This window comes from Synchytrium microbalum, assembly GCF_006535985.1.
Source record: "Synchytrium microbalum strain JEL517 chromosome Unknown SmJEL517_scf0026, whole genome shotgun sequence".
Lineage (NCBI taxonomy): Eukaryota > Fungi > Chytridiomycota > Chytridiomycetes > Synchytriales > Synchytriaceae > Synchytrium > Synchytrium microbalum.
Window position 1 is genome coordinate 115,539 of NW_022158375.1, and position 25,963 is coordinate 141,501.

A 25,963-nucleotide genomic window follows, 5' to 3' on the forward strand; every position below is an offset into this window, starting at 1 on the left:
GGCAACTCCTAATGACCAGCTGGACGAGGGAAAAAGTCAACGCAATGGAGCTTGATGATGATGCAAAGATGGATCTTTTATCGCTTCAAACAGATAAATACAGGAAGCTACATATGTTCATTTACTATCTCTTCAGACACCCTTGAAGTTGAGATAATTCCAAGGTCAGTAAGTAGCGATGTTATGTATTCTGGTGGTGTGTAATCAATAGGCGGACTTCGAAACTACCACGAGAAAGTGTTAGATGTAAAAAAGCGGCTTGACTCTAATCCAATCATCATACCTCGATGCTTGTTGGATCATACGAGTCGTATTCATCCACCATTATCTTTTCCATGCCAACTTCTGGTTGATTCAGTGGGAATGATTTCATAAACTTGGAGCTATAAAGTAACGTTGAGGGGTTAAAAGAACGCGCACCCTATAATCCATCCGCGACACAGTCATTCCAAAGCGACTATGACAACTACACAACCAAAGCTTACCTTTCAGCCACAACATAGAAGGGTACATTAGCCTGCTTTGCGACCAATGCTATCTGATACGTTCCAAGCTATGGTAGGTATAAATCAATGTGAGTTGAAGCCACCCAAACGTTGAACACCATCCTGGACTACAACCATCATTTTTTGCAAAGTTACCTGGTTGAGTAGACCACCATTTGCACATATTCCCTCAGCACCCACCAACACCATGTCAATTTTCGACATTACACGGGCCACGGCTGTATCTAGTATTACACGTGCTTCAATGCCGGCTTCTCGTAGGATCTCTACGGCCTTTTTGCTATATCAATATACATTAATATCGTAAGTTCATGGCGTTGGTCTCGATTCGGTAACGTATACGAGCAGCCGCCTGGATTGCACGTCATCAGCAAAGAATCTCACCCATTGGAAGTTGGTCTTGATTCAGTAACGTATACAAGCAACCTCCTGGGTTGGACGTCAGCAGCGGCTCGTTGTAGCAAGTGGACGACGACTCGCGAATGTGAATGTATCAGCACAGTCTGTTTGGGTGAAAGTGTGAACAAAAAGGTGACTGGGTGGGAATACATGCTTTCTTACACTATGCAAGTCAGGCCGTAATATCTGTAGTCCTAGTGATGCGATGCTTTCCCTCCTAGCTCCAGAGTTCAGGACGAAAGCTTCTCCTCGTAATATGATTTGTTGCTTCCATTGCTTAAAGTCCTAAGGTATTGAGGGTTGAGTCAATAGGAGCTTGTGTGTTCAGGGTGACTTTGTACTATGTACCATGATATCATCCTGAGGCATGCGAGTGACTTCGCGTAAGAATAGATCGCAACCTCCCGAGAGCGAGATTGAGTTATGAGAAGAAGCTTTGAGAGCTTCACATGCCCTCTGCAAGTTCTGGTGCTCTTCTGAAGAGGTTGAAGCAGTTGATGCTCTAATGAATTCCGTCAAAGTCTAGCATTGTAGTAAGAATTTTAACAGTTAAAACCGCTGGATGACTCCATTATGTGTAAAAATGTTTGAAGTCCAAACTGTGTCAAATGTTTGGTCAAGACACTCCATTGGAGGATGGATTGGAATAAAGAGAGATGGATCTCGTGTAAAAGTACCTTTACAGCACAGACTTGCATGCTTAGTTGAGCATTGGAGCGTATTATGCTCTGGAGGGTCGTAACTAGGATTGACAAGACATAAAATGAGCATGTTGAAGCAAAGGAGAAAAGGAGCACGGTACACTTGCCGACATCGACCATTATTGAGTGAATATGGACGCGTCTCTGGTGCTTTGATGAGGAGCTTGGGTGTTTTTTGCAACGTGAAATTTCACACCCGAATCGGTAAGATGAAGAATGCGAAATGCTCAACGCACACCCAAACAAAGAAAAACGGAGGGATTGCCTTGGCTGTCATAGAAGCAACTTATAAGCAACACAAGGACAGTCATATCGATTGATTTATATACAGCTTGACTCTATTAGGTAAGTTGGAACTCGAAGATGAAGAATATATTTAGACGGAGAGTCAGATGTGAAAACTTTGAGAGAGACGTGGTGCGATTGGGGCTCCCAACGGGGGAAAGAGTCCGGTTACTGTCTTTATTATTCATTATTTGGCCACAATCCCTACTATTCCCTCCATGTTTGCTTGCTGTTTGGAATTATCAATGAACAAGCAAGATGAGAGCATTCATCATCAACCACCCAAACCTCAAACTGGGACTCGTGTGGCGTCTCATCACTAAAAGACACCAATTACTATATTCAAATCACGAGAATCTATTCAATTACTCTCATTCATTGCCTTGCTGCAGATTCCCGCAAGAATCCGATCATGATTGTTGACTCCCATATGACAATTGAAAACCACGATGCAAATCCATTCATCCTTACTAATGACACGTTATTCAACTCTCATAGATACATACGAGGACTGGTCCACCATGTCCAAGTCAAAGTATGTCGAGGACGAATACGACGAACTCGGCAGTGACGCTGAAGGTATGTATGCAACTTGTCATTTTGATCATGTTTTCGCTCATAAAAGACACGTTTATATCCATACATTACAATGAACTAACTCAATCATTACTTTCTACCACATAGATACTCCAATGACTGCTCCCGACCAAGACGACTTACAAGATGAAGACTCGGATCAAGACGACGACGACGACGAAATGGATGAACTAGCTTCCGATTCATATTCTCAAGGCGACGAAGCTGAATATGGTCGTCCTCCTTCCAGAGCTCGTGCTGCAAAAAGCAAGACGAAAGCTCCTGCCACCAAGGCTGTCAAATCATCTGGAAGTGATCGTAGACGAAGTAAAGGATCTCCAAGTGGTAGTAGTACCGGTAGTAGTCCGCGCCATGGTGGTAAAAGTGCTGGCAAGGCTAAAGGAAGGAAGAGTCGTTTGTCTGGCAAGGTAACGCGAAAAAACCGATGTGATTCTCGGTGGATTGACTTCATGAATTAATGAGCGGGATCATTCATTCCACAACCTATGCGAACCTTTCGTTTCTATATACTTACACGCACTCTCTACTCTAATCCTTACAGATGACTTCCGAAGAGGACTTTGACGACGACGATGACGAAGATCAAGCCATGGATGAAGACGAAGATGAAGATGAAATGGCTTACGAAACTCCAAACTCATCAAAACCCGCCAAAAAGAACGACAGGAAACGTAAAAAGCCATCGTCATCAAAGAGCCAGTCATCAGCTTCAAAATCCAAACTTGTACCATATGATCCTGTCGTCATTCCTATGGGCGGTGAAATGACACCACAGACTGTAGACAAATTTTTGGGATGGCGTGTCAATCCTGAAAATCCTGCTGAGGAGCAAATGTTGGTCAAGTATAAGGTAAGTGAGGAACCACCAAAACAGGTTCAAAAACACTGGCGTATGAAACTACTTGAAAGTTTCGTAGCATTTAAGCGCTACACGAGTCAATTGTTTGACAACATCACTAACCCTCACACAACCGAATTCATAGAACATGAGTTACTATCACGCTCAGTGGCTTCCAAGAGAAACAGTTGAATTCAACAAGATGGCTGCTGTCCGAGTACGACGATTCTTGGAAAAGCCAGCTTGGGAAACTCAATGGAATGAAGATGAATTCTTCAATCCCTCCTTTGTCAAGGTATGCTTCCAGAACGTGTACTTTTTTTGTTGAGATTGTGCTGACGCTGTCTTCTCTTTGCTTTTTACCAACAATAGATTGATCGTCTTGTTGATGAAGGAGAATTGGAAGGTGCCATCTACTTTTTGGTTAAATGGGGCTCGTTGACTTATGATATGTGTACTTGGGAGACTCAAGAGACTGTCAAAGAGGTGTGTGCTAACTAGCAAGAGGTTTGATACCCATGCGTTATGGCCTCCTTTTCCGCTTGAAGTTAAACCCCATCTTTCCGTGCTTGAATCTGAACCATGGCTCACGATGCTAACCGAGTCACCATATTTTATAGATTGATGAAGATAAGATTGCGGAATTCCATGCATCACGAGTCCTGCTTACTGAAAAGCGAGAAAGCCAACTCCGTGGTGATGTTCGACCGCCATTCAAAAACTGGAAGAAGATTGAAATATCACCAACATACAAGGACGATCACGAATTACGACCCTACCAACTCGAAGGTCTCAACTGGCTCACATATTGCTGGTTTAACAAACAAAACAGTATCTTGGCCGATGAAATGGGTCTTGGTAAAACCGTACAATCTGTCGTCTTTCTACATAACTTGTATGTCAATGAGAAGGTTATGGGACCCTTCTTGATTATTACTCCACTTTCCACTATTGGTAATTGGGAGAGAGAAATCAAGGGCTGGACTGATCTGAATCTGGTCGTGTATCATGGTAATGAAATGGCGAGAAACTTGATTGTGGATACAGAGTTCTATTATCGTGATGGCAAGGTAAGAACATATCGTGATTTGAATCTGATGTTATAGACCTCCTATTTGTCACCTTCTGTCCAAGTTTTTTTTCCTCCTTTCCAACTCACACTCGAATATCTTTTAGAATCAAATAATTCCTGGTGTCCACAAATTTGATATAATCTTGACAACATATGAAATGGCCATGGCTGGTGTTGCTCAACTCAAACCCATCCAATGGCGAACTGTCATATTGGACGAAGCCCATCGTCTAAAAAAGAACACATCAAAAATATCAGAGACTCTCAAGGCCTACAGGATGGACCACAGAGTCCTCTTGACTGGTACTCCATTACAAAACTCGTTAGAAGAGTTGTGGTCTCTACTCAACTTTCTTGAACCATCAAAGTTTGCGGACGAAAGGGTCTTCCAAAACGAGTATGGGAACTTGCGAGATGCTGCTGATGTTGAACGATTGCAGCTGCTCTTGAAACCTTTAATGTTGAGACGTTTGAAGGAGGATGTTGAAAAGAGTATTCCGGTCAAGGAGGAGACTATTATTGAAGTCGAGTTGACTACGATGCAGAAGAAGTGGTATCGATCTATTCTTGAAAAGTATGTACTTTATTCTGAATATTCGTTTGGTTGACCGAGAATGTGTGCGTTCAAGTACTCACCACATTCTCAACTTTTTAAGGAACTTTACATGGCTCAAAGCCGGTAGTGGTAAAAAGACAAATACCCCGCAGCTCATCAACACCATGATGGAATTACGAAAGTGTTGCATACACCCATTCCTCTTGAAAGGTGCTGAAGAGCAAATCTATGCCGAGTATGGTGCTCATACCAACGAAGAGCAATTCTCTTGTCTCATTGAAGCATGTGGCAAGATGGTCTTGATTGATAAGTTGCTGAAGAAGCTCAAGGATGGCAAACATAAGGTGAGCATTTACTACCGTTTCAAACAATATTTTTTTGTTTACGAAAATTTATGTCAATAGGTTTTGATATTCTCACAAATGACCAAATGTTTGGATATCATTCAAGACTACTTGCGACGTAAGGCTTATGGCTTTGAGCGTATTGATGGGTCTGTTCGTGGTGATGTTCGTCAAGCTGGTAGGTTAGATTGTCATTTGGCTTTGTCATTCATCCCTCACACAAATTTTTGCTTCCTTTCAAGCCATCGACAGATTCTGCTCTGGTGACTCTGAGAGCTTTGTCTTCTTGTTGTGTACTCGTGCCGGTGGTGTTGGTATCAATCTGACTGTTGCTGATACTGTCATTATCTTTGACTCTGATTGGAACCCTCAGAATGGTATGTTGTGTCAGTCTTTGTCAGTTTTTTTGTGCTTCTTAACTAACTTGAGACATTATCTATATAGACTTGCAAGCACAGTCACGTTGTCATCGTATTGGTCAGACCAAGGCTGTACAGATATACAGGTGAGTATCGCTTGTGGTTTCACTTCATTCGCTTCGCGTCCTCACTCAAATCTCAATAGATTGATCACACGAGGAACATATGAACGAGAAATGTTTGATCGTGCTAGTATCAAACTGGGTCTCGATCGTGCTGTCCTTCAACGAATGGGCTCTGGAGGTGGTGGTATTGGTCCAGATGAACAACCCACGCAACTCTCCAAGATGGAAGTCGAGACCTTGTTGAAGAAGGGGGCTTATGGAGCCTTCATGGACGATGAAGCTTCAAAGGCATTCTGTGAAGAAGATATAGATCAAATCCTTGAACGACGTACCCAAGTAATCAAGCACGATGCTAATGATACTCGAGATGCACAAGGATCCATCTTCTCTAAGGCTAGTTTTGCCTCGGCCGAAACGGACGCGGTTGCCTTGGATGATCCAGAGTTTTGGGATAAAGTAGCTCAGAAGGCTAGTTTGAATGTAGTCCATCAACAAGCAGCACCAACACTCATTATGGAAGGAGCTCGAGAACGTCGTCAAACACAACGATTTGGTGGTAAAGACGATGACGACTCTGCCTCGGAAGTAGATATAGCAGCCGTGATACGAGAAGTGACTGCAGCCGAAAAGAAAATCAAACCCCAAGATTTATTAAAGCCATGGTCTGGTACTGAACGTCAACGATTTGAACGACGACTCATGAATTATGGATTTGGACAATGGGATAAAATGGCGCGGATATTTAATCGTCGTAGTATTCCTGATTTGAAGGCTGCCGGACGACTCTTGTTGCAGCATTGTATTACTCAACCTCAAGTTGTCGACCTCGAGTTGGCTAAACAAGGAAAGGAGATTATTGATGCGGATGCTCCTGCTCCTGAAGGTGTTGGACCAGAGATTCCCTATCTTGGTGCTACGCAAAATCAGGTACGTGCTATTGATATGATTGTTGACTGATGAGATCTGCAAAAAAATGGCTCACTCACTTTCGAAATACCTTTTTCATCGTTACCTTTAGATTCTCGAGTTCAAATCCTTCTTAGAAGATACGACTATAGATCATAGAGCCAATTTAGGTCGTCGTGCCAAATCCATTCTTACTCGTATCGTCATGTTGTGGAGTGTAAAGAGCAAGATTGATCCACATCCTGGTACAATTGTTCCAGTAATACAGAGCACACCTCCAGCACCATGGTGGGGACTTGATGAAGACCGTGACTTGCTCATTGGTGTCGTCAAGCATGGATATGGCCAATACGATAACATGAAGGTGGATCCCGAGCTTATATTCTCTCAAAAGAAATGGGCCAAGAATGATGAAGAGTATGTTCTTATGGATGAAGGCGGTAATGCTGATGAAAAGATGGATGCAGATGATATGCTTGATGATGCTCCTCTTCCTGGTGTCAAGACTGAAGATGGTTTGACGTCTGATATTAAGATGGACGGCGATATGGATGATTTTGATGATGTCAAGCCACCAATACCCATTGTAAAACAGGATGTTGCAGCTCCAGCTCCACATTCAGAGAATGGGTTTGCTGGTCCTAGTAGCAGTCAAGAAGGGAAACCACCAGTACCAGAAACCGATATGATGGCTGTAGATGTAAACCCCATTATAAAATCGGACGAGAATGGAATGGATATAGACCATCATGATGGAGAGAATGGTCAAGCATCAGCAGCAGAAGACGTCAAACCACCACCTGCCGAACGAGTCATTGTAGAAATTGATTTAGCTACTGGACTACCATTTGGTGTCTATCGATGGCCTACTTCTGCTGATCTTGGTGTGCGTATAAAACGTCTAGTTGCTGGATTCCAACGAGCTGCTGCTGCTGAGAAGAAGGCATCTCTACGTCGAGAAAAGGATCAAGCTCGTGTAAAAGTCAAGAAGGACAAGGAGATTGAGAAATCCAAATCCAAGGAACGAGACTTGACTAAACGAGAAAAGGTTGATTTCGTAAGGATGCTCCACTCCTTCGGTGTAGAGACCGTACCAGGAGAACCCAATGTCCGTGACTGGAATCGATTCCGTCAAATCGCCAATCTAGAACGTAAATCGAGTGGTGTCTTGGAAGCCTACTACGTAAAACTTATTTCCTTGTGTCATGAATGTATTGAAAAGTTTGGACAAAAGGATGCTGCAAATGGCGGTGGTAATGCTGCTGGTCACGAAGAAGATGATGACGACGATCTTGAAGAAGCACCAGCTCCCAAGAAGGGTGATCGAGTAACTACCATTACACGAGATGGAGATGCCATGAATCTCATCCGTGCTCGACGAATACTCTTCCATGTTGAACTCTTCCGTAAATTACGACAAGAGGTCATTACTAGTCCTGTTTTGGATGCTCGATTGGCTTTGGCTGTCAAACATGAAAAGTCTGGGTTGCCTAAGTAAGTTGTTTGGTCGTTGTTAGTGTGATTTGGTTTGCAGGACTTTGCCCAGTCTTTGTGGTTTGTTCGCTTACTTTTTTCGCATTCTTGGTTTAGATGGTATGTTCCAGAGCTCCATGATCGGGCACTATTGGAAGCTGTTGCTCGATATGGTATCTTGAGGTCTGATTTGATGGTCCAAGGTAAATGAGACTATTCGATATTTTGGCTTTTTTTTGTTGCCTTGTCACTATCACTAACGTCCAACATCGATGTTTCGCTTAGACAAAGACCTACCATTTGGTGAAAGATTTGAAGAATACACCAGACTCAAAGGCGGCAAAGCTAAGGAAGAGTTTGAACCTACATCATGGCTTGCTGAACCATTCTGGATGTCTGAGCAAGTCTCCAATCGTCGTGTAGTAGCTCTGATTGATTTGGTGACTGCTCCAGAAGCCAAGCAGACTGTTATTGAAGATTATGAAGGCAAAATGGTTCGTCGTAATCAGCCTCGGCGACGCAAGCCTCGTCCTTCTACCAGCAAGACACCTTCATCTGCAAGGAAGGGTAAAGCTCGTAGTGGGTCGTTTGATACAGACGAAGAAGATTCTGAAGATGTAAGCGCAAGATTTCACATTCGTGATGGCAACAAAAAGGACATGTAGTAGTGGCCAAAAGTATCGGCACAGCTGACTTGGATTACTGACTCGCTTTACTTTCATCATTAGCCATTCGAAGAGGAAGTTCTCGCTGGATTTGGACCAGAAGATGAAGCCGACATGTTTGGTCCAGTACGAGCAAGTTCTAGGACTCCCAAGCCTCCACCTATGGTGGATTTGGGTGTTCTTGAACCCAAAGTCAGTCGACCTCCTCGAGTCAAGTCATATACACCTCCTATAGCTGCTATGCCAACTGTTGAGGCTCAAGGTAGTCTAGCAGTTGCACCGCCCAGGGCACCTACTCCCATCGGTCCTATTTCATTGCCTCCAGTAACTCCCGTTGGTGGTGATAGTGGTGATGATACTGATGAGATGATGGAGCAAGCTGCAAAACGTACCAAGAAGCAACGAAAGGTAAATTGAACAGCAGTTTCGTGTTACGACATGAATGTGTAGATTTTTTTCCTTCATTTTTTGCTCACAAGTCGTATTTTTCTACTAGATCAAGGATAAAGACCAAGACACTGATTATAGGACTTATCCACGAGGTCGTAAAGGACGAACCAGTACCCCGAAGGGTGAAAAGGCTACCAAAGCTCGTATAAAGTCAGGAACATCGAGCCCTGCTGCTCTGACATCTGGTTGGAATGCACCAATACCTATTGCTCCGTCTCCCATGACATATGGAAATGGTAATGAGCAACACCAAGGTGATGCTATGATTATGGCTCCTCATCAGCCACCACCGCCGCCACAACAACAACATAATATGTACCAACAACAATATCAATCGATGCCGCCAATGTCCCATTCACCTCTCACACATACAATGCCTCTCCCCCCCTCGAATATGGCGATGCCACCTCAACAACAACTACAACAGCAAATGCACCCACAACAACAACAGCAGATGCAAATGAATGGCTACCCCCAATATTACTCTCACCCTCAACCACAACAACATATAGTGATGTCTTCGTCTTCTGCTTCAGGTGCACAACCAATGCAAATATCTGCAAAGCGAGCATGGGACGAAGGTAGTGAGTGTCATCCCCAACAACAGCAACAGATGCAAATGCAGATGCAACAGCAACAACATGAAATGTATGAGGATGAAGAGGAGGACGATGAGGAGCAACAATGATTGTAGATGAAAGGTTTTATAGAGAAGGAAGAAAGCAAGGAAGTGGTATTATAAAGAGAGATCTCCATACGTATAAAAGTTTTGCGAAGGTAAAAAGAAAGAATTTGCTCAATATAAGTTGCGTTATATAAGTAATTTTGATGTTGTTCGGTTTTTGCTACACGAACACCGCCAAAACGAGAGACATGTAGTCTTTGATTCAAGTTTCTGATTAGCTTATAAACTCAGCGCCTTGTATTTTTTTGCAAAAATCGCGGTCAATACAGATAAGTCTTGCTTGTGCAGGAGCCAGTGAAGGTAGGCAACGTCATTCACTTTCTGGTTCAAGTAGTATGTTTGCTGTGGTTGTTGAGTGTTAGGAGTTTGGAAGGCGAAAACACAGCATATAGTAAAGGTCCAAGCCGAGTTCAACGTATTCAGACCTTCTTTATACCACAAAAATACTTTCTATTGTAGCCCCCCTTCAATTGTACCCTCCGGTGATAAATATACATTATTTGAACAAAAAACACGCAAAACGACACATTTGTCTTCACGCGACTCTTTTCTGGCTATAAAGTTGAAGCCACTCTTCAAACGTGTCCATATAAAGCTTTCAGGGAGCCATTTATTCTGGTTTAATTCTCATCCCATCCACTCGCACCAACAACTGAAACCTACTGTTGCGCAACTAAGAGGGCACATTAAAGATCCTAGAAGAGCATATAGTGACTCTGGGCCATCAAAATTCATAGCTGACAAGTGAATCAGCTTGGAAGCGATCGACAGGTTCGGGTCGCCCGCTTTTATGAATTCTGGTGGTTGATGTTTACATTAAACAGAGTCGTGCTCCATGTGGTTTTATCTTTGGTGAGCTGGTAGCGTATCTACTGGAACTAGAAAGTTGCAAGAATCACCTTTATAAAAAACACGTCCACCAAAATACATATATGCTTTTTACACGTTTTAAACTATTAACAATCGATATGCAGATATATGCGAAATGTACGGCAGATGAGTATCCTTCTCCACTCGAATTGGTGGACCTGCCAAGAACCAAGATCAGAAAAACAACCACAAAATTGAACCCCACAACGTCTGGATTACTCACCAAAGTCAGCACCATTAACCACAAACTGCACTACCTCGTCCCCACCTCCCCTAAACCCAACCACATCACCAGGAAGCACACATCTCGGCACACTACTTAGCACAGTGACTTCATCCTCTGTATACACTCCCTCAATGTCGAATTCACATGTCACGATACGGGTTTCTGATGCGTCGATTTCCAGGACGTATTTGTGACATGATGTTGTTGCGATGAATCCTACTTGTCTGAATGGGCGCCTAAGTATATGAGTTGTCTTGTGAGTTGAGGGCAGAAAAAAAGAAATGTTCGCATAAAGACCAATGTTCACATGAAATCTGCATCTCGATTGTAATCAATCACAATTCTTAAATGCTGTAGAGAAAAAGTGCTTGAAACAGGTGTTTCGCTCTTGGCTAGACCCAATGCGGAGAGAGGAGGTGTTTGAGGTTCTGCCACGTCGTCCAAACTCTCGGGCGCTAAAAAGGAGCTTTCATGAAAAACCACACCTTACGCGAAGTGAAAGCTAGGCATCTATACCTAATTCGTATACAGACTGCTTAGATTGAGTCTGATTCAAGGACCGTGCTCTCGTTTCATCCTCTTCGTGCGACAAAGATCGAGAAGACGGTTTCCATTCAGAGACCCGAGCAATGGGTGTGAAGCCTTCAGGCAGATACCTAGAAATTGAGGGAAAAAGTCCGTTACGATAAAACACGCCAAAGGAGCACGAGCACAAATATTCTCACGTTATCTTATCCAAAGCGCCACCAAAATACAACAAACATCCTTGCTGTGATGAAAGTGAAATAGCAGGATACCACGTCACATCAGTATCGACATTCTCAAATGCAACTCCCATATCTATTCCATTTCTCCAGTATCGAATTTCTCGTGTTGTTAGGTCAAGGAGTGAGGTGATGATGTCTCCTGATGCCCATGCATCACCATAGGCGTTCTAGGTCAAAAACAAATGTAATTGTAAGAACTTTAATTCCATGGGTTTTTTTTGGCACCTAGGAAACGGCTTAGTGCACTTACATCTTTAGGATCAGCACCATGCCATTTCTTTCGTCGAAAGCCATCAAACGCATAAGAATGCTCGTCATCTACCAGAAAAACAAAAAACCCATTAAAAATAACCGATGACAAAAGATGCTTTGAACCGTCCTACCTCCAATTCCAGTCCCTCCTTCCGGGTCACAAACACAATCCTCACTAGCCCATCCAATCTGTATAATCCCTTCAGTCCTCAACACAACCTCATACACAACTTTATCAACCACAGCAGCCTTATTAGACGCATGACATCCAAACCTCGCTCTCAGACTTTCAAACGTCCAGCTATGATTCCAGACATCACGTCCATAGCTCGCTGTAGTCAAGTAAGGTGTTGATTCGGCTATTATGGAGATTGGAAGAGTGTATGACAGTGGCGGTGGGATTGTCCAGTCTGATATTTGTTCAAATAGTCGGAGACTAAAGAAATGGCAGTGTGGACTTGTGTCTGGATTTTTCAGGTTTCGGAGGATGGTGTTGAATGTTGCGGCGTGCTCGAGTATCATTGATTTTGAGACTACACCTACAGAAGACCAAAAACAATGTTACCGGAGTCACTGCGGATGCTTAAACCAGACATTCCAGATTTCTCACCTCCCAATACTGCACAATCCGATATAGCAGCCACATAATCTTGATCCATATGTATCTCAAGTGCTTGTAACAATAAATGTGCTACTTTTTCCTTTGCAAATATTTTTTGTGCAGTTGCTAAACAAAAAAGGTTATATCTTACTTTCAGTAAAATGATCAACAAACGTGATTCACAGTTCAAAACACTTACGATATTTAGCCAACGTTCCAAGCAGTCCAGCTGCATTCTGCGTCAGCCGCGTCAGATACTGAGACTGAAGATCACCATCAGATGCAGATGCTTCAGCTACAGATTTACTAGGTGCTTGATATCCAGTCGGCGAAGGAGACGAAGTGGCCGATGCAGCTGCAGACACAGGGCTATTCGATAAGGTAGGTGACACCACAGCTAATGATCGTGGTGTTGGTTCAATAGGTGATCCTCGAGGCGACGATACAACAGAACTTTTAGCCGTCTCAGCTTTGCTTCCAACACTACTACTTAAATGGCTTTTATCACTACGAGCGACTGAGGCTGCCGATACAGGTGATTTCATAATGGCGGTCTTGCCTTCATTGTTTGGTATGATGGCAAACACGACAATGATGTCAACCAACAAGGTGATTAATGACTCGAGTTGGAATACAATGGCATCTTCGACACCACCTAGATCTTCATCCAAGACTGAAAAGTACGAGTTTTGTACATTGGGATCTATACCATCGAATATCTTGTGTGTTAGAAAGGCGAAGAGGCAGTCTATGTGAGATGCGAGGCATTGGATTGTTGAATTCCATTCATCGACTGACTCTGCTGCTGATATTGTGGATGAATTAGGTTTTGATGATGATGGAGTTGGAGTTGGAGAAGTTGGTACGGATTCCTCAACAGACTCCTCAATGGGTGTAAATGCGGCTCGATCTGGTGATTGAGATACTGGGGAATCACTTGATACAGATAGTGCCGGTGGTATTACGACAGAGAGTCTTCTGATGGGAAGTATCTCCTGCATTTCTTCAGTGGGACTGGCGCGTTGTTCTGCAGGGTTAGAGTCTGTAGGTGATTCAGGTTGTATGGTAGATGCAGAATGCTCCTCGTTAAAGAATGCAGCGCCTGATGGATATGTAGCCATAAACGATTCCAACAAGGGACTTCGTGCCGTCCCACCATTCTCCTTTTGATGTTTGCGAAAGATAAACATAACACATTTCGGACCTATAAGCAGAATTCGAGTTATGAGAGGCCTGATTGCCACCGAGATAATGTGACGTCGTAAGGAGGGCACTATGATTCGGCTGAGAATGAGCAAAAGAAAACGCAAAAGGCATTTTGACCAATGAAAGCTTACTCTTCCTGCTGATAGTAGTCAACGTCTTTGCACATATCGTATGAAGCGACTCTTTGGTCACATCCAGCATGGTTGTAATCAAAAGCTGTATACCGCCTGCTTCCAAAATTGACAAAATCATTTTCTCTGTGATCAAAATGCATCGTTAGGCAAAAGGGGGAAAAAAATAGACGGTACATGGGCAATGAATGTCGAACATACCTCCGATAGTCGACATGTTTAATAATATGGCAATTCCAGCATATTGTAATTCAAATTCACTAGATCTTGAAAGAATCATGACAGCTTCAGTCATTCCAGAAGATTCAAGAGACTCGTGCGTTTTGACTGCAAGAAATGATAATGAGAACGACAAAAAAGGATTGAGATTCTGAACCGAAATACTTTTCGGGATAAGAAACTTACCAGAGCTGCAAAGACACACGAATATATCAGCAATATACAGCGATTCGTGTGTAGTTGCTAATGGGACTCTGGCAATCAAAATTTCTAGGCCCTTGTTTGCCAAAAAGTCTTCATGGCAGTCCGCTATCGAGAGGCAAAAAAGAGCCCTCAACACAAACACACAATACGAGTGAAAATGCGCTCAATGCATACTATGCCCAATCAAGTCGTGTAAAACGGCCTGTTTTCAAACAATATTTCAGTATCTCAAAGACGGAGAGAAGCTCATGATGCGAGTACATACCAACGCCCAATATCTTGTATCCTCATCAGCAGACGACAAGCAAGACAAGACCTTCTTCAAGACACCAGCACGTAACATGTCATTCTGGAAGTCCTCTAAAACAACACAACCAAAAAGTCAACGAAATAGTGAATTTGAAGAATGGCCAAGCAAGACCTTACCATGACTCAATCCCAGACACTTCAATGATCTAAGCGTAACTCGAGGAATACAAGTCTCATCACCACCTCCCAACATGGAAGCCAATATTTTAGCCAACCCTTTTGATGCAGCAAATTCTTCTCTTGCAACATCTCGTGTTACGAATTCGTGGAGAACAAAGGCTGCCCATGATGAGAGTTCCACGTCATCTAAGTATGGTTGAAGGACGGTGTGAGAAAATCTTGAACGCCAAAAAAGCGCATGAGTGTGACAGCAAAATTACCATTTCGTATACAAGCACATATCAGCGGTACCATATTCATCGACACCAGTTCGTTAAGCTGAGACGAGAAAATTCTAGGTAAGTCCTTACTAAACTAAGAGAGTATGCAGTTCAACAGCTTCAAACCTCATTGACAGCATCTAAGTCGGCAATAAGGAAAGGTTACTAATTTTATCCCTTGTCGACATAATCACAAGCATGCTCACGTGTCTTATCCAGACTTGAGATCAATCGGACGAGAGAATGCAAACACAATTTTTGCATGTTTGAGTTTCCAAAAGTCAATCTCGTCATTGTTGCCAGTATGTTAATGACTTTCTTGGCCAAAAGAAACACGTGTAGTTCCTCTGTGTGTGTAATGGCAAAAAAAAGGCAATGAGAACAGATTGATATTTGAATTCAAATCAATCTGCGACTACCTTGCAGACAGAACTGATGTAGCATTAGCAGAGCCCAATACTTTAGATCATTCGAATGTGTCGGAGTAGAATTCAGCAACTTGAGGAGTGGATCCAGGACTTTGTATTCGATGAGCTTGACCTTGAGTGTATCTAAGTAGAGGACGTTGTAAGAATTGCTGGACTTTGGAAGCAGTCGTGTCAGAGATGCAAAGCGACGTGAATCGTATCCAACAGAAAAGGTGTTGTCTCGATTGGGGACTGGAGCACCTATACGCACCTTTATTAGACACAATCCTGAATAAAGCCACTAGCACATATCGCGTGACGGTCTCATCATCGTTATCCTGATTGTTTAACAGATCGACCAAAATTCTCAAAATCCCAGCCTTGACCAGTTCGTTACGATTTTGTTCTAGGTTGAGAGTGCCATGTCAAGATCAAAATCAAGCAACATGTGAAGGCTAAGTAGGGTCACACACCACTTTTAGTCAATTGCTGTACGGTGGCAATGCCCTTTAGTCTCGTTTCAGCATCATTCTCGATTCGACAAGCATTGACGATATGTGGCAAGTATTCCTCTATCAATGAAATAAGTTGATAATCTTGTAAAGTCGTGTTTGACGCGTGAAATCCACGTACTTGACATTGCACGATCCAACAAGAGTTGCAGTGCACTATGTTTGAGAATAAATGTGAGTGTTCGATTGGTCACCAACACAGGATCCAGCGGTACCTCTCTTGTAAATTGACATTATCACAACGCGTCAGTTGAGCCAGAGCATCTAAACTCAGAACTATGGATAGAAAGGAGGAGGTGAATGAGAACCGTGCCAAGAAGTTTGATGTTGGCAGTGCTATAGACGATCTGCACATGAAATCTCTTTCACGAGAGGCAACTTACAGTCATTTCCAGGCGGTATACTGTGAGCACTTTTCTTTCTTGTAAGTAGTCGCCCCGAGCTAGATCTTCTCCTTCTGGTTGTAGTTGCACTTCTCGTCGCATTGTCCACACGGTGTTGGTGGTCGAGTGAGTCCTGTGAGAGATGCCAGTATATGCGAAATGCAATGAGGGTGGTGGCCGCCGCCAATGCAGCAAATGTTGCTTGTTCGGCAGTAAAGCTATTCATCTTCTTCGTTTGATCAAAAACACGAGAAATGTAGTTTCAAGAGATCTGTATTGGAGTTCAGATAGAAAACGCAAATGCGACTACTGTCTACATTATAAGCATTGATTCGCTGCCTTGATCGTGTCAGATCCCGCAAACAATTCCATCATCCAATTCTTCACATCACACCAGCAAAAAAAACAACAATGATTCGTAGGCTGCATCCCCAAGTCCTATGTCTTCTAGGACACCATAGTAGCGTCATAGTACAGCAGCAGGCGCGGCCTTTTACTGTAACTGCAATCAGGAATGCTCGTCGTAAAACTCGACTCGCTGAATTGTCGAGAGAAAACCAGATACAAGCTGAACCATTGACGGGAGACATCAACAAGGATGGAATGCATCGTTACGAACTAGACTTTGTCGAAACGGCCTCATGGTGTAGGAGGATATTAGAGAGCATGAGGGATGATGTACAGACATTAAAAGGTGAGTGCTGAATGCGAGGTTTGGTTAGTCGACATTCAAACCGCAACATCGAATGCAACCATGAGTCCTCGCAAGGTTACCAGATCGCTGTTCTTACCGTGTACTTCATCACTTAGATAAAGCAAAACCATTGCAGCTCCCAACAACAGAATCATCACCACTCGTAGCCATCCAGACAAGGACTCAACACGCTTACGACTTTTCAAAACCACCAATCCCCGATACCTCAGTCACTCTCCATCTCCTAGTCTCGGAACTGGGTTTATCGCAATCCCAACATCACAAACTCGCCCTATTGTGTGGTGATGAGCTGTACAATCAGACTACCGGAATACTGTCTTTAACCGAATCCTCAAGTCATAAAACTAGTATAAATAGAGAGCTGGTGGCGGATAAAGTCAAAAAGTTGATTGAAGAAGCTAAAGTGAGTTGCAAGTCAAGCTTGCCTGGCTCCGGTATTGAAGCTCGATACTCACCTCAATTACTCTATAGAACGCGGATGCAGACTCGTTTGCTGATGTACCGCTACCGATCAAGCGGAGATCTAGAAGGAATACACCCAGACTGCTAGAACTTCCAAGAGAATGGATTACAGTCAATAACAAGACTGCTGAACCCAACTTGGCGTAAACTGTGCTTTGATAGAAATATCCTTTGTAAGTATCATTATCTCTTCACATATGATTGAAATCAAAACAGACAAACATGGTAGAACTTCAGTACTGTTGCAGCGTTGATGACTGACGCGTCTTCACGATGTTGCGGTTCTGAGGGACTGGTGGCAGGAATCGCAACATCAAGCTCGTCAATACTGATGTCTCCCGTTTATCAAACTTTTTCCTGTGTATGAAGCCACTTGGAGGAAGTGTAGGTCGCAGCGTTGATATGGTGGTTTATGATTAGGCTTTTTATGGCTAGTTGTTCAATGCTTGCATTGCCACACAACAACTAGTCACTTCGAATATAGGTGGAAGCATATCGTAATATATTAATATGTAGGTAAGTCGCAAGAATGTAATAATACCTGCTCAGTTTAGACAACCAGAACGTGCGGTGTTTCATGTGAAACTCTAAGCAGCTTGTATCATTATCATTTTACTTCTATAGTTTATTCTTTTGCAAATGGCCACAGGCTATTACACACATTCATCATCTCAGTAATCAAGACTAACATCCTCATCTAAAACCAACTTGCCCTTTGTTTCCCTTCGAATACGATTTCTAATAGTTTTGGGCATATCGTCATCCGTCATATCACTCTCCAAATCATAAGTCATTTCTCCACCAAACGACATATTGACGTCTCCGTGGACATAAAGAATGCCCCTGCCACATTCTTCTCTAACAATCATTGCATTCAACAATGTATTCCCAATAACATTACTTTCTACTTCCAAGCATAACGAGCTGAGATTCTTTAATCGAGACACCAATACGAAGAGGGTTCTGTCTGCGATACGTTCACCCTCGATGCGAAGACGAGTGAGGTTTGGGAATACGGTTGGGATGACTGACATTTCCGAGTCTCTGTGGTCTTTATCGAGTATTATGGAGAGAGTCTTCATGGATGTGCTTGGAGACATGTTGAATAGCCCTGATCCGATGGCGTCGGTGAGTTCGAGTTCGAGGAAGGCTAGTTGGGGGAGATCTATTACGGTGAATAATGGTCTGTCGAGAGTCACTGCGGTTCTGAGAGATAGGGCACGTAATGTTGGTGATGCTCTGGTGATGATACCATGGAAATCTATTGTTCAAACAAGTGTCAGCAACAGAATTTGCACGCAAAAAACACTTGAAAATGTCGTAATGTTTGCAATCAGACCTTCTGTTTCAACATCAATATCAGCCATCTTCAACTTTTCAAGTCCTAGACCAGTGTGGTTCCAGAACTCTCGGCCAATATTTTGCGTATCCTTTATTACGAGTGTTTTCAGATTCTTAAAGTGAGGCAAGAGAGCACCTTCGTCGTGCAGACAGTCAATTGAGAGAGACCTGAGAATTTCACCGGATGATTGTTGTAGAGCAGTCCATATATATGAGCTGCTACAATCCAGAGAAACTGTAGTCAACTTCCATCGAGCGATTGCGGCATTGACTTCTCTTGAGCTGTAGCTGTCGAGCTAAAACGGAAAAGACATGAATGTGAGTTCAAAGTCAAGTCAAACAAGAGAGTAGAGTAAATCACGATAGAGTGGAACTCGAGTTTACTACCGTCAATTTGGTGACGTGGGGATGAGATATAGCAAAAGCCTCCCATTGTGCAGCAGTCCATAGCTTATCAGCAGGACCACGATCGGGTTGACTCAAAGAGAGAGTATTCAACGATGAGCTGACGTTCCGTAGCGCAGAGCTATCCCATGCAAACACTGTGTGAAGGTTGATGCAGCGTTTCAAGACACGTTTCATAATCAAGTTTTTGTAAGGTTCGGCCCTATCACATGCCAGGTAAGATCATCTGCTAGACATCTGCGAAAACGACTCATCAACTATATTCATACCATCCGTAAAAGTCAGGAAATTGAACCTCCTTCACGTTCTCGTACACATTTTGACGGTATCGCCCAGCCGGATAATCAACTTCATCATCGTCATCGAATGTTGCATCAATAGATTCCGTCATATTTGCATCCAAATCGAGTCCAGCGCCAAGACGCTTCCATAGATGTTTGACAGCCATGCCATTCCAGTGCTTGCAGACAAGGCAGAGATTGTAAAGTGACAATGTCTCGTCGTGTTTGGCCAATACAGCAATTATCTCTTCAATTACATCGTCTACAAGGATTACCGAAGGTTTGACTGGTTTGATTTCAATTCCATCGTTGTTGTAGACGTGATGTTGCATTTTGATGTCGAGATTTTGGATGTTGGGATACTGTAGATGCGTCTACTATAGTAAGAGGATAGATGTAAGCAAGACTTGGATAGGATGAGTGGGATCAAAATGGTCGTAAAAGCGTCAAAAAGTCGAAACTTCAAACAAATCATCAAGCTGCTGTCAACCACCAAAGCTTGTACTAGAAAAGAACGACGACGAACTTACATTTTGGCACCTGAATTCACTTAAACTTAAGCATAAAATGTGTTGTCGTCATGTTATGCGTGAGGGAAGATGATTCACGGAATCGTATTCTCTGGTAGGAAGACATTGATGGACCTTGGACGTGAACAATTCACGTTTCAATGCTTCAATATGTAGGGAAATCAAATCGGTAACATGTTGCAATTCAAAGAAACTCCCAATAGCCTCAAAACGTCGTCTTGAAATTTGAAGTTGCAGTTTTGACACGATGAACGGCGTTTCAGTGAACTGGAATGTAAGCAAGCGATGCTAAAGGTATAATGACACGTTTTTCGGTGCGTCCCCGTGGATCTGTACCTGCAACATGCCAGCCTAAGCGTCTAGCAATTATTGTTCACCGGACGTCACGTTATTTTTGCTGGCATTTTCAGCTGCAACGTATAAGGGAACAAGACCATATTAAAGAGTATTAGCAATATGACATTTGCATTAGCGATATGACATTACAGGCAGTGTGATCTCATTTTCAATGTACATGCGTTCTACGTGATTTGTGAGTTGGTTCTTCAAACACGCACGCACGTTGCAACAACGCATGAGGTGAAATAGAAGGATGGGGTCGAATCGCTTGAAATATTCTGAGTAATATCCACGTCATAAACTGCTCACTGAGCCGAAAACAAGCGGATCAGTCCTTCGTGGGAACCTCAAGAAGCACAAATTATCCACAAACCACAACCACAGTTCCAACGGAGAGTTTCCAAGAGCTGCAGGTTTTGTTTCCCGAGTAGCTTGGAGTTTGGTTCGCTTTTTACTCTCTCACTGTCTCCAATTGCTCGAACCCTGTGACGGCCAAACTCTCCTCTCGTGATTGTTGTCAACCATGAGTACCTCGCCCTTTTCTCAATTCCCAAAGGAAATCAATCCAAACACTCGTCCAGGTACGAAATCGAAATACGCCGTCGAGTCTTTCTATTTTGTTCTATTGTCCAGCGACGTTTGACCGACATCAGTCAGCTCACAGTTTCATTTCGATGTAGGAGCTCCAGCATGGTGGGTTGGAAAATCCTTTCAAACTCACAGGCCATTCAATGGATTTGAAACTTGCTCCATTGCCTGACACTGCTTATTCTTTCTCAACAAGGGACTTCCACGTTTATTATAAAAACAATCCAGCCGACATTGAGGAGGCTAAAAAGCTGTTTGAACGAGTCAAGAATGCGTTCCCAGGAGTATTAGAGTACGGCATGTTGCCATTCCCTGCTGGTCCTCATCCTTACCCTATGTTTGAGGTATGACCTGCGCTTTAGAGTCAACACGTCACGAGGTTCTAAGGCAGAATTCAAAGGTGAATGCACGAACAACCGAAGAATTTGGGGCTTTGGTCTCGTAAGTTTTGCCTTCCGTTGGGTCTGCATGGGCTCAATGACTCGTTTCACCACCATCGAATATGAACCTCATCTTATTTCAAACCCAGCTGGTTTGCTTTCAACCGAGGAAATCATAGCGTGCTTGTACATCCAAACACTGGAGATCAGAATGCGGAACACTCTCCCAAGCACGCCTTCTTCCTCGTAAGTGGTACTTTGTGCTAAAGCCAATCCAAGGTACTAAGGTATCAATACTTTTTTACGTCTAGGGCGAAGCACTTCCGCTAGACTTTGAGTATCTGGCACTGGCTCAAGATTACCAAGACAAGGGCAAGTATTATGGAATGTCGGACAAATTATAGTTCTAGATCAACTTGCTTACTACCAGTAATTTTTTATAGGAAAAACATTCATGGAAGCATTATACCAAGCTACTGAAGACCTGTCAAAGAAGCGTGGCACTCCAAACTTGCTTGCAAAGGTCAAGCCAAAAGTTTAAACTTGATTCTAACATTTCGAATTTAGTATTATGTATGGGTTTGATATGAGGGTCTTTTTAGTTATGCGAAATACAAGTTACATACAATTTGACCTTCTTACAAGTTGAACTACTGTTGGCGAACTTGTTTACAGAGCTACAGGGCTCTAAACTATTATGGCGACTACTTACAGAGTTACACACCTACACATCTAACCGCCTGTTGACGTTCAAATGATACTACTTTGACGGCTCTTCAAGCGGAAGTGTGTTCCAGTCAATCTTTACATCCCTGTTATATAGTTTCACAAGAAGTTCCACATCCTTGTCGCTTTTCAATCCACAAAATATGTTGCTCCAGTCCTTGATTTCGTATGCTGGTGACCATAGCGGACCTGATATTGGTATGAGGTTTGGCTTTGTGATGAAGAAGCACATCCATCCGACATCGAATAGCTGTGATTGTGTCCTGTTAGTAAGTAATCTCCTTCTATGACCAAAGGAAAAACTCACTGAGGAGACAACATCTTTGAGAGTAACAGTCCTTCCATTCAAAAACCACTTGAGATTATACTCAAATACCAAGAATTTGGTTTTTGTTAAAGCCTTCTGTGCACCCTTCAGGACCAGATAGTCATAACCTTCAGCATCGACCTTGAGCACAAATATTCGATATGTCCCGTTAAGTATGTGCGACATTTGTTTGACATTACCACTCATATTGCAAGTGATTTTTGAGCTGTTCAAGAATTCATCTAGACTCATCATAGGTAGAGTCTCATAGTTGTCAGAGTAGCCAGCGGCTGCATCTAGGGAGCCTGTGTTTATAATCATAATGAAATTAGTATTTGGATTCAGCGCAAAATAGTGGTGATATGGTGTGATACCGTGAGTAAATGATTGCTAGAGTCACCTTGTTCATCCCCATCAGTCCCATTACCAAAGAATCTCACAGTATCTTCTCTATCACCCATTATACACTGAGCGCCAACCCAGGGCACAGATCCCCACTGATCTTGCTTAGCTCGAGACGTGAGTAGACCATAATTACCAGTTATAGGCTCAAATGATATGACAAGCTCATTGTCTCTACATCCTGAATGCTCCTCCTTATGTACTGATTCTGGGAAGGTTGACGTGCATATAAAATCTGTAAATGTCTGTATCATCTTGGCGGTGGTTTGTCCAATGTTGGCTCCTATATCGATAAAGACTTCGCGACCAGCAAACTCAGTGACTCCAACCGAATTGCCACCACCATCCTGAGCTCGTAGTATGTTCTCATGGTAAATTACAGCCTACAAAGACAAAGAAAAACAAGTAAGACTTGCATTGTCCCTTCAATTGGATTCTAAATCCAGCGCAAACCATGTATGGTGCCAGCACAACAAAGTCCTGCATTCCAATTAGATCGCTACGACCACGACCGAAGGCAGCCACGTAAGGAGACGCATCATAGCTTTTAGGTATGGGTATAGTGGTGTTGATTGACGAGGACGTCTCTGTTGGTGGTGGACGAGTAGTTTTCGACGTGGTAGACACTATATCATCATGTATTATATTTGGATGTGCCACTACGGGTTTCTCTATCGGTTTCTCCAGGTTTGCTCCATTCTGTGATGTTGCGGCATTTCGGTCAATGTTTTCACGTACAGCGGAACCATTCACCCATGGAAGAGAATTCGTATGCTTTATATTGGGCGCGTGGTTACGTTTGCCATCGAGAACTGCCACTTCCTGTTGGCGAACTGCTGGAGTTTTCTGCTCAGTGTTGGCTTGATTCGATGTTAGGATGAAGAAGGGGACGAGTACGAGGAGGAGGATGAGGATTGCTCCAATAGTTACAATCCTGGAACCTCTAGCAGCCATCGAGAAATACCACCGATCGCCTAGTAAAGTTGGAGACAAACCCGTTTTAGTTGAGAGCTGCGTTGAAAACTTTGAAATGGAAACGGTGACGAACGCTTTCGTGTTGGACGCGCTCAATCGAACTTTGAGAGCTGCAGCATTTATTCAATATTAGTGTATTTAATTGTTTAGCTATATAGGCCATTCACATTGTTGTGCATGTTACAGAGTAGACGATGCCCTGGCGTATCTTTTTACTCCCTCGCAAAAGTGGCGTTGACAAAGATTCAATACAAATATGACCTTCTCAACCTCAGCTTCAAGTGCTCTCCAGCAGTAAGAGTCTCCTTTCGACCACCTGCAAACCCGTACTCTGATTCGACTCGAGTCTTGTCTACTACTTCGTCCTGAAGCTCCAGACCGTCCAGTAATGGTGACGGTATCGGATCTAGTGTTGCAGCTGCCTCGGGATGTGCAAAGAAGGCCATAGAGTATCGATCCAGATGTTTTGTTTCCTCGTCGATCATTACTCTATGAATTGTGGATGACAGATACCTAAAGGGAAGGAATGCTGTGAGCACTGAGTAAGCTCTAATAGGTTCATGATCATACCCTCGTGTCCAATACTCTAGACAGTCACAAGTGTTGATTACGAGAGCTCCCTGCCGGGGAGGGACAGAAACCCATTGCGGTGGTTTCTGCGGGTCCGTTCTTAGCAATACCTGCAGTCCGGAGGATTCATTTGGTACGAACAGGCATGTGACTGATCCATAATCGCTATGCTGTAGACAAAAGTTTGCACCGTTTTGGCTGTTCCGAATGAAGATGCACAATTCTTACTTACCCCACCAGCTCTCTCCGTCGATTTGCTTGCTCCAGGTAGTGGAGGATAATGCAATATTCTTAGCTTATCACCACTGTATTCCGGGATTCGGTGTCGGTTTGCCAACCACTCTCGTCCGCCAGCTTCATCTGGTATATGCAATCCTGCACCGATAGCATGGTATATCTTCTGACAGAGCTCCAAGCATTCACCCACAAACCTTTCGGCTACACCGCCTTGTATAAAGACATCTGGAATTGGATGTTTTGTCTTTTCAGTGAATTTGAGGATGTGGAATGACTCTTTTGGGTCCGTATTTTCCGAGTTTGGATTCAATTGCTCCATTCCCATGTGTAAATAGCCAGCGTCCAGTTCCGCAATATGTTGATACTTGAGCTTATCGTACAAGGGTGAGTCGAAAAACTTCTTGCCAGCTTCAAACATCGAGTCAATGTCGGGCTGCGGTATGCCATGGTTGGTCAGATATAGAAATCCTAACGATTAGAGAGTGATGAGTGGTGGTAAAACTTGGTAACTCTTGTGTTGATGTGTTGTTATCGTACCAAATTTGTGACTGGCAGCGACTAATTCTTCACCGCATTTGAGCTGTTCATCGGGCGTTCCGTTCAGAAATTTACTAAAATCGATTACTGGAAGTGGGCTGTGTGTTTCTGATAACATTGCGGCCAGTTTTGTAGGTATACAAAAGTTCCTTCGATTACGAGCTGACTTTCTGAGTAGATTAGACTGACTTCTAGTAATATATCAGATACACTATAAATGACTCAAGTATGAGTGCCTGAAGCTGGAATGCCTTTTGCACCTTACCAGGTGTCCTCCTTCAAAAACTCTATCTGTAGGCAGAGAAAGCTGGTGTGGATGAGTGACGTCCAAGAAGAACACAGGAATTTTCTGTACAATTTAAAATTCTGTTCAAATGTTGAGCTTATTCCTTTTCACAACCATTCGGCTCTTGAGTTTTGACAATAGGAAAAGTGAGTCAGTTGCAGAAAAGTTCCCGGCTTGCTTCAGTAGATCCTTATCCAGATCAAATTTGATCTGATATTTTCTAGCTGATCTAGTGTCCATCTGGTCTGTTCTTGGGTAGATCAACTAGGTCATTTGAATCTTGCGAAGTTCTCAGCGTTAGCGACATCAGTCGCGCCTTCACGTGTCTATTACTTTAAAAGGTCGTTAAAATGTCTCATGCGAAATATGTCATTGATATATCATCATCCTAGCTCTTATAGTCACAAAAGCTCGTCGTTTCCAAACATCTGCCAAGAAATTTGACTTACTGACA

General features: G+C 43.1%; 4 protein-coding genes across 4 annotated transcripts; 2 read left to right on the forward strand and 2 right to left on the reverse strand.

Annotated features, from left to right (window-relative positions):
* Positions 1-107: 107 nt before the first annotated feature.
* Positions 108-1,726, reverse strand: MRI1 (S-methyl-5-thioribose-1-phosphate isomerase; the record flags this gene model as incomplete). Its single annotated transcript, XM_031170060.1, has 9 exons — positions 108-224; positions 284-383; positions 486-553; positions 642-786; positions 891-1,009; positions 1,068-1,190; positions 1,254-1,427; positions 1,583-1,647; positions 1,708-1,726. 9 exons carry the CDS (start codon positions 1,724-1,726, stop codon positions 108-110), a joined length of 930 nt encoding a protein of 309 aa, XP_031023942.1.
* A 686-nt stretch (positions 1,727-2,412) lies between these two features.
* SmJEL517_g04133 (uncharacterized protein) lies at positions 2,413-9,964 on the forward strand (the record flags this gene model as incomplete). Its single annotated transcript, XM_031170061.1, has 17 exons — positions 2,413-2,470; positions 2,576-2,895; positions 3,030-3,338; positions 3,472-3,621; positions 3,699-3,812; positions 3,947-4,396; positions 4,503-4,972; positions 5,055-5,298; positions 5,359-5,476; positions 5,541-5,675; positions 5,743-5,803; positions 5,863-6,709; positions 6,801-8,182; positions 8,279-8,364; positions 8,447-8,778; positions 8,890-9,234; positions 9,323-9,964. The coding sequence occupies 17 exons, from the start codon at positions 2,413-2,415 to the stop codon at positions 9,962-9,964; spliced, it is 6,063 nt and encodes a 2,020-aa protein (XP_031023941.1).
* A 945-nt stretch (positions 9,965-10,909) lies between these two features.
* SmJEL517_g04134 (uncharacterized protein) lies at positions 10,910-16,654 on the reverse strand (the record flags this gene model as incomplete). Its single annotated transcript, XM_031170062.1, has 24 exons — positions 10,910-10,989; positions 11,055-11,293; positions 11,365-11,512; positions 11,574-11,713; positions 11,783-11,991; positions 12,075-12,142; positions 12,208-12,615; positions 12,687-12,803; positions 12,877-13,950; positions 14,015-14,140; positions 14,216-14,341; positions 14,420-14,542; positions 14,612-14,639; positions 14,703-14,797; positions 14,864-15,052; positions 15,127-15,184; positions 15,253-15,266; positions 15,333-15,473; positions 15,546-15,677; positions 15,805-15,939; positions 16,007-16,105; positions 16,167-16,201; positions 16,261-16,321; positions 16,429-16,654. The coding sequence occupies 24 exons, from the start codon at positions 16,652-16,654 to the stop codon at positions 10,910-10,912; spliced, it is 4,071 nt and encodes a 1,356-aa protein (XP_031023948.1).
* A 185-nt stretch (positions 16,655-16,839) lies between these two features.
* On the forward strand, positions 16,840-17,752 carry SmJEL517_g04135 (uncharacterized protein; the record flags this gene model as incomplete). Its single annotated transcript, XM_031170063.1, has 3 exons — positions 16,840-17,122; positions 17,239-17,546; positions 17,615-17,752. 3 exons carry the CDS (start codon positions 16,840-16,842, stop codon positions 17,750-17,752), a joined length of 729 nt encoding a protein of 242 aa, XP_031023947.1.
* Between the last annotated feature and the right edge of the window lie 8,211 nt (positions 17,753-25,963).